Genomic DNA, 13,902 nt, shown 5'->3' with positions numbered 1-13,902 from the left:
CAATGGAAGCAACAGCTGAAGTCAATATGACATTAAAAGAGATTAAAACACCGATCCTGTGGTAAATATCAGAGAGCAACACTGACCTCTGTATATTCTTTTTACTGTTTAAATTTGAAATGTTTTTGCTTTAGTTCTTCAACCACGTGGCGCGTCCGTGTGGTCATTCTTTACTTCTGCTTGAGCCGAGTGATTCTTCTCACTGGACTCCTATAATGGTCTAATGATCATACTTGAAAGTGCAATAAAAGCCATCATAAAACATTAAGTGCATTCATTTTGACAAGAGTCACTACAAACAAATGGAAATGAGCACAGTATGCACCAGCTACAGTACAGTGCAAGCAAAAAAACCTACTCAGGGCATCAGTTTTTAACAGTTTAGTTTTAATACCTGAAACATTTGCACAGCACTTCATGTTAACAGTAGCTACATAAAAGCTCTATACTGACAGTTTTACACGTTAAATTCTTAAACAGCTTACAGTCTGTATGGGATTGTCTTTTGGATAAACTCTGATAGTCACAACCTCAATATTCAGCAGTATTGAACCCCCAAAACAGAAAGCTCTCTGCTGTAACATAAACAAACACCAGGAAAAGCTTTCTGGAAAAATGGTTTTGAAAAATACTAAACCATGGCTCCATTATGATGACTACAGCAACTACAGTGTGTTATTCGATTCAATTTCTCTTCTGAAGAACTGACCAATGGGTGTAAATGTTGTGGGCATGTTGTGAAGTTAACTCATAGACGAAGATAATATGACAGGCAGAAAAAAAAACAACACGGCGCCCAACCAATGGGCAATCCAGTCCAATGGATTTCAGCTGATTTATCAACGAATGATAACTCAATGGAGCAGACTAAACCATAGCAACGTCTGTCTTTCACTGAAAGTCTCGTGAACTCTTTATGGACATCTTTGCAGTTCTTCCAGGAGGAAGAAGTGCTAGGATTTTTTTTAAACTAAGCATTTCAAATTTGCAGCAAAGAGGAAAAATATCTTAAAAATGTTTTCTACAGTAACAATCAAAATATTCACTGACAAACACCAGGGCTGAAAGAAGTATTTGGTTTAATAAATGCCCCTGCAGTATACAAACACTCCACTAGAAGTAAACCTTGCTAGGTTGTGAGCATCATTAATAAAGGTAATTACTCTGTTAAAAATATTCCCTGTGTTCCTGTTATATATTATGCTAATGAACTAAACTAGCCCTAGCATTTATATTCAGTTCATGAAATTACTTAAGCAATTTAGTGCAGTGAACGAGTGAAGCCGAGCTGATTTGAAGTCATTTACAATCTGCTGGGAAATATTTTCACTTGATTATCTGCAGTCGTTGAGCTCATGAGAACATCTGCATGGAGATCGTGTAAAAGAAATATCTATGGATTAAAGTTAATATACGGAGACAATTTTATTCAACATTACTGGTTACATTTTTGACATACAGGTTGAAGACTGGTGAAGAATGTTAAATTTAACACACTGTTCTAACATCTGGACCTCTCTGTGAAGGACTGAAGAGCTAAAGAAATGCCGTCTTCACTGGACCTTAATTTCTTGTCATCTCACATTTTGATAACGGTGATTAGGGGACAAACACACGTTGAGAATAATTTGCTTGTTTATGTGCATGGATAAAATCATACATGTAGCACTTGGAAAGAAAGCAACTGGGCATCTTTATGACACTTTTTATTTATCTTTGCATTTGGGATTTTTTAGACACATTTTTTTTCTCGGTTACTTTTTTGGCCTGTGTGGTCTTGTGTGGCATTTTCTCTCATAGTAATATTGTTCAGGGATTTTGTGTTTCCAGATGCCATTAAATGCCATCATACATGCATTATACACAGTGATATGTCTGTATGCTTTGAAGCCATGACAGTGCCCGTCATGTACACGTACAGCTTGGCTCCCTGTGCGTTTCTTGCTACATCCTGCAGAGCTGGGGTTGGTACACTCTTTGCCCCTTGAGTCACTGTGATGGGGGGAGAAGAAAATGGGGAAGAAGTCGAGACAGAGGAGGAGGGTGAGGAGTAATATTAGCTGAGGTGGAGGTGAAGACGAGGCGATGCCGACACTTGCCATTGCTGCGAAGCCCACGGTGGGCTGGACTCATGTTAAGGTGGTGTGCTGACAAGGCGTGTCTAGAAGAAGGGAGGAGACGACTCAGATTCAGAGATGGGATAAAAGTTTTGTGAGGACAAGGAAATGGAAGGAAATGAAGAGGATGGAGAGGGGGATCAAGGTGAAGAGCCTGATGGACAAACTGAAGGAGTTTTTCAGCAAAGAGTTCAGGAACGACAGGTAGGCACATCTGAAGGAGGCAGAGAAGGCTGAAGGTGAAGAAGCAGTGGAGGAGCAGGAAGAGGACAGGTTTGGAGGTCATCAGTGGCATCTGGGCAGTGAGAAGTGGACAGATGGGTGTTTCCTCGAGCTAGGCTTTAATCAGAGAAGCACGCAAAGCAACAACACAATGCTTTACTGCTTCTGCTGACAGCCTGCAAACACACACCGCGGGTTACAACAAATCAGTGGCAGTGACATGCACACGACAGAACATCACTTGATATATTTAAAAGTAGAATGGGAGGCAGAGCCTTCAGTTTTCAGGTCCATCTTTTATGGAACCAGCTTCCAGTTTGGATTCAGGAGACAGACACTATCTCTACTTTTAAGACTAGGCTCCTTTTTGACAAAGCTGGATCAGTTATGCTGCAGTAGACCGGTTGCTGGGGGCTTCTAATGATTCACTGAGCGTTTCTCCCTTTCTCACCCCTTTTCACTCACCATGTGTTTATAAATCACTCTGTTTTGGAGTTTGTAAGTGCTTTGTCTCTTTGTCTCTAGGGGCCACCGTAGATTTATGCAGTTAAACTAATTTCTAGAATAGAAACCAATGAGCAGTTTATTTGAAAGACCTGTGTTTTTTCTCTTTTGAATATTTATTATTTCTCATTAAGTACATACAAAAGTATTTCCTATCGGATTAATCAATGGAATGATCAATAGATTATTTGATTACTAAAATAATAAATAGCTGCAGCCCTTTTTCAATGCATCACTAAACAAGAACGGTAAAACATCCATGCAGTGCTTAAAGGATGGGAAACCTCTTCGTGCCATAAACATGAAGTGAATCAGTGGCAGATGTTTCCACAGAATTATTCATTTCTGTAAATGATGAATCCTGATGTGTTTGCGTCTAAAGAAATGGAGTTCTGAACTCAGAAAAACTCACTGCCAGATGAAGGATAGTTGTACAGGTTACATGCAGGTCAAGATTCACTCACTGATGTAGAAACTTCAGTGTCAAATTTGTCTAGTTTCAAGACATTACATGTTTAATTTCGATATAGGAGATGTCACTAAATCTCTAATGTATACAGGGAGTGTATCTTGACAGTACAGGGTACATCTAGAAACTTTAGGACGACGCACATCTGAAAAAAGAAGAACAGGACAAAAATCCACTGCAGAACACACACAAGTGCAATCAAAACATCAAACTCAATTTAAGGTCATTTCCTTGTCCATTATTACACAGCACCCAGCTATCCTGCTCCATTTGGACCACTTTGTGGACTCTCTCTCTACACACACAGTAGGTAGGTAGATGTGGTTGAAACAGCACCAGAGTCATGCAGTGCTTACATTTCTATCATGTAGAGCATGGTTTCTGCTTTTCTAATAGCACAGTTATATTGACTCTTGTCCCATATAGTTACAAGTATAGGTTTATTGACTTGAGTTGGAGACAACTGAATTGAATTGAAGCTTCAGTATATTTATTATAAAACTATCATTTATGTTTTTGCACTGTGAGGTGCAACTGTAGAAGAATATAATGATGGTTGACACAAAAAACCAACAACAAAAACACCAAACAAGAATACAAATCCTTGAAACATTAGATGAACTCCTCTTTAGTCTACGATGACTCAGAGCTGTTAACCTCAGGTGTCCTCAAACTTCATTTACCTGGCTGGCCTGTTTCTGGGTGAACTGCTGCTGGCCCTTAGGAGTCTTTTCTGGTGATCCAGAGGCACGGTGAGATTTGGCATGAGATCGCAGAGCAGAAGAGCTGGAGGTGCTGCTGGAGGTCTGCCATTTACAAAAGTAAACAAAAGGTTAGTATGAGACAATGGTGGATAAACTACATTTATATAGCCCTTTTACTAGTCAAAGCTAAAAACTATACTGTGTGTTGCTGAAAAACATGTAGGAGATACAGAATGTTTTTACAAGATTCAATTAGAAGCAGTCAAGAGCTTTAGATTAAAGCATAAATCAAGATTACAGATGACATCGGACATTTAATGACACTGTAGAAAAAATAAAAATGCATGAAAATCAATGCTGCTGCCAATCACTGACCCATCTCAGGGGAGCTGCCATTTTTTCTTTCTTTTTGGTTTTTACGATAAAAAAAACAAGCAATTAAGCTGTGTATTCATACTGGCCTTTAAAGTAAAAAGAATTATAAATAATTTTTGGTATCTACTGAAGTAGTTTTAAAAGACTGAGTCATTTAAAGTGGAAAAAATCTTGACTTCTTCTTCTTCTAAAGCAGTAGAATTTTTAAGGATCACCCTCTCACATAGTACTGTTTTCCTTTTCAAACATCAGCAACAGCAGCAAAGAATTTCCCTGAAAGGCATACACGAAGAAGAAAAAGGCAAACAGCAATGCAGAACCCACACTTGTGTTCAGAAAACCTAGGTTATGGTAGGAAAACAACTTTCCATCGGAGATGTGATTAAATGCATCAGTTTTCTTGTTAATTTTGGGTAGTTTGAAGATTTGTCTGTGAGAGGAATTCAAAGCTGGTGAAAGACAAATTCAAAGAACACAGAGGTAGATGGTAACGCTGCCCACCACCATCCCAGCAAACTGCAGTGAAACAGCTGGGCAGAGGAATATCAGACCTGTTTCTTGATGCCGTTTCTTTCGCTGGCGCGTGCAGTCTGGGGTTTGGCTCTCTTTCTCTCAGGTGGATTTGGACCCTTAGTGATCTGAGTCGCTGACCTTTTGGACGGACTTCTCTCTCGTTCTTGTTTGACTTTTCTTTTAAGCTGAGCTTTGTCAGCTGAGTCACATAAAGAAGCAGGGGCAGTTATACTCTCCACACTGATTTCCAACTGTTTAATCGACTTCTCGAGACTGTCTATAGAGTCGAACGCATTTTTGCAGAGCTCCTCTACCCGGTTATGTGACTCTGAATGTCTGGTATTAATATAAGAGGAGATATTGTCTCTGTCGCAGGCGCTGCTTTCGTCCAACTTCATTTGTTCCATTTTATTAATTTTAAACATCTGCGATTTATTTGTCTGGCTCTTGGTCTCCTTGACTGTTGTGCCACATGCTGCTACTTCCTCCTCATCAACAACAACTTCTTGTTTGCCCCTGTTTCCTGTTTTGATAGCCTGGCTAAATGCTGTCAGTCTTTTTTTAGGGAACTTGAATTTGAATTTCCTTTTTGTCTCAGTTTTTTTAAGTGAAGGTGATTCAGTCTGGCCCTGGTTTTCAAGAGCGGAGCTTTTATCTGTTGAAGGTCCTTCATGCTGTATTTGTGGAGGATTCTGACCATCTCCTGTCGTGAGCGATCCCATATTAATATTCGCGATACTACTTTTTCTAATACCCTGTTCCTCTTCCTCCTGGTTTGTCTTTTCCTCATCTGAAATGCTCTCTGGAGAAAAAATCCCACCAGTATCTTCCTCACTTTCAAAGATTGTAGACAGCCGCTTGTAGGCCGACTGAAAGTCCACGGGCTGGTTCAAGAAAACAATAATAGGTTTTCTGTCAAACTGATCATTACCGTCCTCAAAACCATGGTTCTCATGTCCTACATAGGTGGGCTCACCAGCGGTGTCCCCAGATACTGTTTGTATTTGAGAGCCATTCATTTTGGCTGAGGTTTCCTCTTTGGACTGTGGTCTGACTCTGGTCTTGGAGATTATACGGCTATATTTACAAATCTGAGGCGGTGGAGGGGGCGGTCCCTCACCAGCCTCATCACAGCTCAGGCTACCTCCGTCTTCTGTGTATTGCAGCTGGTTACCTGTTACTGTTTGTTCCCGGTTCCCCTGCTTGCTACTACAATCTAAGATGGGTGACAATGGGGAAGGTTTTGTAATGGAGGTTGAAGTTACACACTCCTGGTCAGGCCTCAGTGATGCATTCTGCTGGACTGGTGGACCTGATGTCCTCTCGTTTTCACTGGATTCTAAAGTTAGAACCACCATCACATTGGACTTCTTCTCTGACGCTTCTTTGGCGGTTTCATTCATGTCTTTGGGACTTTTGGCACATCCTTGAATGTTTTCTTTCTGTAGAGTAACAACTGTTGTAACCTTGACCTTCTTTTCTTTTGTGGCTGGCGACGATACCTGTCCAACAAACTCTTTCACTTGATTAGGAGTTCTGACATTTTCTTTCTGTGAAACTCTTCCTACTCTAAGTTCATCTAGTTTTATATCTTTGTCCTGACTTGATGTTGGCTCCTCCTCATCAGTCTGGAAACGTTTAACATCTTTTAAAGTTCCCAGTGGAAATATCTCCACATCCTTTACTGTTGGACAAGAAGGCACTTGTTCAATTACCGTCTCCACTTTGTTCTCAGTGAGACTGTTTTCCCCACCTTCTCTGTTTGCTTTTAGTCCAGCTGCTGCTATGAGAGGGTAGTCATTTGTAAAGCACAGCTGAGGGTCTGACTGTTGGTCACATGTTGCTAACTCATTAGCTACTTGTGAGTTTAGAGACGTCCTCTCCTTTTTTGCATTTTGTTTATTTCCAACTGATGAGTGATTCTTATTTGTCAGTTCTGTCACCTATGAACAGAAAAGGTAAAATGAAACAACAACAGAAACAGTACATATTTCGCCTTTTCTGCACAATAATTACTTTAAATTTACATCCATGTTTTCTCAGTACAATCATTCATTATTTTACTTTAAATGTAATACAGCAATGATCAGAGCCGATATATGACAATGATGATTTTTTGAATAGCTCTTGAGACAGAATAAATGACTTTTTTTCCTTAGAGAAGGCTTTGGCACACTAATCCTCTATTGCGATGCATGGTGCTGCCACCACCATATTTAACCCATAAACTGATATGAAAAAACCCACAACTCTGTGTTTAGCAATAAATGGTTTAAGGGTGAAAGAAAGTTTGATCCCAGTTTAAAAGGAAATTAATTATTTGAAGAGTCAAAGAACGCGAACAGCTACAGTTTATTTTTCCAAAAAGGTAGGTACAGAGCACGAACAGCACGGGCAGCATGTTTATGAAGAAAGGAACCTTCTCATATGGGCTAAGAAAAACTAAAACTTCATTTTACTCCTAATTCCTCACTGTAATCTTTTTTTTCTTCTTGTTTTTGTAATAGGAAATTAAAAAATCAAAGTGACAGGAATATAATGCAAACAGTTCATTTCAGCCACGATTTAAACAGAATTACATGAGAATGTAACAAACTTCCAGATGAGTTAAACCAGAGCTAACAAAAAACACATAAAGGCCAACCTCTATATTGTAACAATATTTCACACTGCACATAATGACAAATGGTAAAGTAAATGGACTGGTTCTTATAAAGAGCTTTTACTCTACCTGAGCACTGAAAACACAACATGCCTCATTGACCCATTCATACAAGCACGTTTTTAGGCTTAAGTGCTTTCAAGCTAACATTCACACTTGGAGGGATGCATCAGAGGAGTCAGGGACTGAACCACTGAATAGTAAATGATCTGCTCTACCTCCTGAGCTACAGCCACCCCATATGTTTACACAGTGTCCATCTCTAACTACAAAAATCAGTATCTTACAGCAAATACAGCAGAACACTGTCCAGTGATGCTCACTGGAAATTTATTTTTCTGAAACAGGTTTAATGTTTGTTTGTCATGACAAATTCATCATTAACAGGAAAACAATTAAAGTTCAGCTTTTGTCAGTTAAAAGCAGAGAAAATCCTGAAATTATTAGTCAAAGCAGAAGCATGTTTAGTCCACTTAGGGCAGGCTAAACTAAAACACAAACCTGGATTTTTAACTGTTAGATTTAGCTTTCCATAGGCTCATCTCAGTATTAGCAACCTGGTGTTTTCTTCAGATTAAAAATTTTATCTTAAAAATAACTATTTATTTAGTATACCTGCAGTTCTTTCAAGACTTTCTCCTCTTCCTCCTCCCCCTCTTGTCTTTGTGCTGACACTGCAGCAGGGGCAGAGGTGGATATAGCCAGATGTGCAGCAGTGCACATCTGGGATTTGTGTTTGACCTCTGGTGGCTGTCGTGGAGGTTTGAGCTGAGGAACTAGAGGTAGCTCTTTTCCTTTATCATCTTCATCCTGTGCAGACTGCTTGTGAAACACAGAACAGAATGAATTTAGGTGTCTTCTGTCACTGAGAAAGCTCATTGTCTAAAACCATTGGAGTCACTTCATCTTTTTTAAACAAGAATGCGCTGTTGGCTGTTGTGAAAGGATGTGTAACATTAATTAAACTACAATTTGAAGTCATAGGTTTAACATTTTGTCACCCTGACCAGTTCGCCAAAGGGCTAACACAGACACTAGTAATAAACTACTACTAATAAAAAACATACAACTGTCGCTCTAACTTCAGGGTTTGTTGTACTAAAATTAATCTGTGGTTTGATTTATTTACTCAGTTACTCTTTTGAACATAGTGCAGTGTTTCAATGTTAAGTGTGAAGAACTAAAAAGAAAGTGCTTATTTGTTGCTTAGATTGTCTGTTTGGGAGACAGACTGTTGGAGTCAAATTGTTAAATGTTGTCAGTGTGTTACTTAAATTTGTAAGTCTTGGTTCAAACTGTATGATCAAAGACATTCCTTTGTTTCTGACTCCCTCCCCAGCTCCTCCATCAGATTGCCAGATGGAGAAGCATGATTTGTCACTCCAGAGAACACGTCTGCTCAAGAGTACAGTGGTGGCGGGGGTTGACGTAGGAGCAGCGACATGTAAAGACGCGTGGCTGAGTTGCTCTGTGGGGATACGCTATTTTTTCATATAAATACTGTGACATTGGGCACTAACGCGTTATCGGTCATCAGCTGAGTTACCACTGCAAATGTGCGCATCGCCCAAGGGAACTTTACAACAATGTCAGGGTCCAAAAACACCAGAAAGACTGATGGAGCCAAGGCAATTGATAGCAATGCTACATCCCCGGACACGGCCGCGCTAATGGCTGCCATGGCTAACTCGGAGAAGAATGTAGTCGCCAAAATTTCTACGCTGGAAGCAAAAGTCGAGACCAAGTGCCAAGCTCTCAATGAGCTGATCGATTCGCTTTGCAGCAATGTTTCTGACCAAATAGATGAAGTGCGGACTGAACTTTGTGCTAAGATTGATGCTCTAGCAACTACCTGCACTGACCACCATAGCTGGCTAACTAGCCTGGAAGAAGATGCAAACACGTATTCGGACCGGGCTGTGGACTTGGAGAAGCAAGTTCACGATCTGAAAGAAATTGTGTCAGCTCTTTCGGACAACACCAAAGACCTTGAGGGGAGACAGCGCAGATGCAACATTCGAATATTTGGCGTGAGAGAGCACTTTGAGACTGGGACGCACCCTGTCAACTCTGTGGCCCAGCTACTAAAGGAGGTTTTGGCCCTGGATACCGCTCCGACACTGGATCGGGCACATCGCAGCCTCCAGCCCATCCCTGCGAGAGACCAGAGACCCAGGCCACTTATTGTCAAATTTCATTACGTTCAAGAAAAGGAGGAGGTAAACAGTCCCCTGACGCATGATGGAGTCAAAATCCTAATTTTCCCGGACCTGCCATCTGCAGTCGCGAAGAGACGGGGGGCCTTTAAAGAAGTTAAAGATCTACTGCGCGGATGTCGGGGTGTGAGATTCCGGATGCTATACCCAGCGAAGCTGAGGATTTCTTCTCCTCTTGGTGAGGAAATATTCACCAATCCAACGGCTGCTAAAGACTACGTCAGGAATCGCATCTTGGCTGTGTGTGGGAATCAAGACACGGGCTGAGTGGACTGTGCGACCTCAGTTGCTTTTTGACTCTCTATTGTTCACTGACTCAGACTGCACTTTAGAGAGGTTTGAACTTTTGCTTCTTTCATAATTTAATAGGTCTGCAAATAATTGTTTATCACTGAGTGAAGTAATCGACCAAGAGAAGTCACGTGTGCCTTTCCAATCTGCCAGATGTCTAACAACTGGGTCATAGTTGGCGTTCCCTGCTAGGGGCAACTTTTGTATTTGGGGAGTGAAGACACATGTTGGATATAAGCTCTTTTTGTTTTTGTTTTTGTCTGTCCCGTTTGGATCTTTTGCCATCAGAATTATTGTCTAAAGGCAAAGAAAGATGCCCAACTGCTTTACTGTACCAAATGGACCATCCCAGCCTTCCGTATTGGTCTATTTGATTCACCTTTGCTTTTATTGTTTATTTCATTTTCATTTGCTGAGCACGGGACAGACTTGACTGGGGAGAAGAAAAGGGAGAAAGAAGGAGGGAAAGAAAAAGAGCGGGGGATATAAGCTCTTTTGGGGGGCAGGGCGTAGTTTGCTCCCGATTTGTGGGAGTTGCGTTTATAGTTACTCTGGGTTTTTACTTTTGCTCTTTTGTTTTTTTTTATTTTTTTAATTTCTTTTTTTCTTGTTGGCTGCAGTTTTGTGCGTATACTTACCCCAAATTATTGTTCAGCTTGCCTGTCATGATTGTCTTGAAAGTGTGAATATAGCCAACTGTGTAACCAAAAGTGCTGCAACTACACCTGATTCTACTAAATTTATTACATGGAATGTGAAAGGCCTAAATAATTTTAGAAAATGCAAAAGGATATTCACTCATGTGTCAACTTTCAAACCGGACATTGTCTTTCTACAGGAGACACATCTGTGTTCCACGCAAAGCAAGAGGCTGACACAAAGTTGGGTTTCCCAGGTCTACCATTCTGGATTTAAATCGCGGGGGTTGCCATTCTTGTTAGGAAAAATTTTCCCTTCATCACCTCAAATGTAAAATGTGATGTGAATGGTCGCTTTCTGATAGTTACTTGTAAGCTCCACAACACTCCAGTTATCTTGGTAAATACTTATGCACCAACTTGGGACAATCCACAATTTTTTATAAGACTAATTGGCCTGCTGCCAGACTTCAATACGCATCACCTGATTATGGGCGGGGATCTGAATCTGGTATTCGATCCCAACCTTGACAGGTCTAAGCCGCGTCAGTCTACTGGGACCTCCAGATCAGTGTCCGTTCTGAACACATTTCTTCAAAACTATGGCATTTCAGATCCACTGCGTATCACTGAGCCCTTAGCAAAATACGATTCCTTCTTCTCCCCCGTGCATCATTCGTATTCCAGGATTGATTATTTCCTTCTGGATATTTTATTATTATCCCAAGGGTCACTATGTGTAAATATCATGTAATTGTAATTTCTGATCATGCACCAGTGCAGGTTGATATCGCATATCCAAACGTGTGCGCAAGGCAGCGGTTCTGGAAATTTGACTCAGCATTAATGTCAGATGAGGAGTTTTGCAAGTTCATTGAACACCACATCGAGCTTTTTCTAGAAACAAATAACACTCCAGATGTTTCAAAATCTATAATTTGGGAGTCGCTAAAAGCATATCTGCGGGGCCAAATTATTTCTTTTTCGTCTTATAAGAATAAAAAGCAAAACAAACGGCTCTGAGAGCTGACAGAGCTCATAGCTAACATTGACACACAATATGCTACCTGTCCAACCGCTGATTTATATAAGCAGAAGGTACTGCTGCAGTCTGAATTTGACACCCTCTCAATTAAAGAAACTGAGAAGCTCCTACTTAGATCAAGACATCATAAATACGAGCATGGTGAAAAAGCAGGTAGATATCTTTCGCATCAGCTTCGTCAATCCGCCGCAGCTCAGTCTATACCCGACATACAGTTAGACTCCGGTCAGGTGGTAACACACCCTGACGGAATTAATGCTGCTTTCAAGTTATTTTATCAGGATCTCTATACTTCCCGCACTGATTATTCAGAGGCTGACTTGGATTCCTTTTTGAGGAACATAGATACTCCCACTATTAACCCAGACCAACGTGAGCTACTAGAAAGACCTATTACCTCTGCGGAAATATTGCAGGCAGTTAATTCCTTGTAAAATGGCAAGGCACCGGGCCCAGACGGCTTCTCGTGTGATTTCTATAAATGCTTTGCTGGCAAGTTAGTTTCTTTACTGTCTGAGGTTTTTTCAGAAATTCAGGCAACAAGCACGTTGCCTCAAACTCTGTCCCAAGCCACTGTCTCTTTAATACTCAAAAAAGACAAGGACCCTCAAAAATGTGGATCCTATCGCCCCATTAGTCTACTGAATGTGGATTATAAGATCCTCACAAAAGCTCTTGCACTTCGTATTGAGAAGGTAGTACCTTCTATTATACATGAGGACCAAACAGGCTTTATAGTGAACCACCAGTCATATTTCAATATCAGACGGCTGTTAAATATCCTATATTCTGACCATTCAGTTGATCACCCCGAGATAATAGTCTCACTGGATGCCGAGAAGGCTTTTGACTGCGTGGATTGGCAATATCCGTTCTCCGTTTTGAAAAAAATTTGGCTTCGGTTCTAATTTTATTTCATGGATCAGGACTCTGTACTCAGCGCCCCTGTCTTCAGTCTGCACCAATAAGACCATTTCAGAATACTTTTCCGTACATAGAGGTACCCGACAGGGATGCCCCTTAAGCCCCCTGCTATTCAATCTGGCAATAGAGCCGCTGGCAGCAGCATTGAGAACAGACCCCAGAATAAGGGGGATCACTATTCATAAGTGCTCCTTGTATGCAGACGATCTCCTTCTGTATATTACAGATCCGGAGGCATCAATTCCTTCAGTTCTGGACCTCATTGGATCCTTTGGCCGCCTGTCTGGTTACAGTTTGAACCTGGCTAAAAGCACAATGTTCCCTATTAACAGTCTGGCAAAGGAGGCTGACTACTCAGCCTTTCAGTTTAGACTGGAACACTCCTCATTCACCTATTTGGGTATTCAAATCACAGACACTTATCAGGATTTTTTTAAATAAAATTTTACCCCTTTATTAGAGAAAACAAAATTGGTTTTGGCACGCTGGTCAGCATTACCCATCTCTCTTGCTGGGCGGGTCAACACAATTAAAATGGTAGTCTTGCCTCGATTCATGTACCTCTTCCAGATGATACCCCTTTTTCTTCCTAAAACCTTTTTCACCCAGTTAGACGGACTCATATCATCTTTTATTTGGGACAAAAAAGTTCCAAGAAAATCCCTGTTACAGTGTTCTAAGTCGGAAGGCAGCCTGGCCCTACCAAACTTTATGTATTATTGTTGGGCTGCCAATATTGTGAAACTATCCACCTGGATGCGGGCTTTTAGGGAGGGCAGAGGGCCGCCTTGGTCCACTATGGAGCTAGACGGTAATCTCACCATATCCCCTGTTGCAATACTGTGTTCAGGTCTACCAGTCAGTCGCAATGTTAATTTTAAAAATCCTGTGGTTAAGAACTCTCTCAATGTCTGGTTTCAGGGTCGACGACATTTCGGGCTGAGGCGGTCACTTGTCTGCTCCCCTATTGCATCAAATCATCTTTTTTTTACCAGCTCAGAGCGATGCAGGGTTCAAGGTTTGGTACAGCAGAGGAATTATCTGCTTCTCTGATCTGTTTGTTAAAGGGTCATTTTTATCCTTTGAAACATTATCTAAAGATTTTGGAGTGCTTTACCTTGTAAAGCACTTTGTGACATATGTCTGTGAAAGGTGCTATATAAATAAACTTTACTTACTTACTTACTAATTCCAAAGACTCACTTCTTTAGATACTTACAAG

General features: G+C 40.9%; 1 protein-coding gene across 2 annotated transcripts in view; it reads right to left on the bottom strand.

Moving 5' to 3' along the window:
• Window positions 1-675: 675 nt before the first annotated feature.
• Window positions 676-13,902, bottom strand: part of LOC308412323 (uncharacterized protein) — a 74,854-nt gene continuing 61,627 nt past the window's right edge. The window contains exons 20-23 of one of the 2 annotated variants that reach the window (XM_080906582.1): window positions 8,182-8,388; window positions 4,943-6,847; window positions 3,996-4,118; window positions 676-2,161 (exon numbers count right to left, since the gene is read on the bottom strand). In XM_080906582.1, coding sequence (XP_080762708.1) covers window positions 2,135-2,161; window positions 3,996-4,118; window positions 4,943-6,847; window positions 8,182-8,388 — 2,262 coding nt within the window. In that variant the 3' untranslated portion in view covers window positions 676-2,134. The remainder of the gene's footprint in view (window positions 2,162-3,995; window positions 4,119-4,942; window positions 6,848-8,181; window positions 8,389-13,902) is intronic. The other variant, XM_080906583.1, reaches the window with a different exon arrangement.

The sequence above is a fragment of the Rhamphochromis sp. 'chilingali' genome (genome assembly GCF_963969265.1).
Source record: "Rhamphochromis sp. 'chilingali' genome assembly, chromosome: 16".
Lineage (NCBI taxonomy): Eukaryota > Metazoa > Chordata > Actinopteri > Cichliformes > Cichlidae > Rhamphochromis > Rhamphochromis sp. 'chilingali'.
The sequence above is the reverse complement of the archived record's forward strand: the minus strand, read 5'-3'. Positions and strand labels throughout refer to the sequence as shown.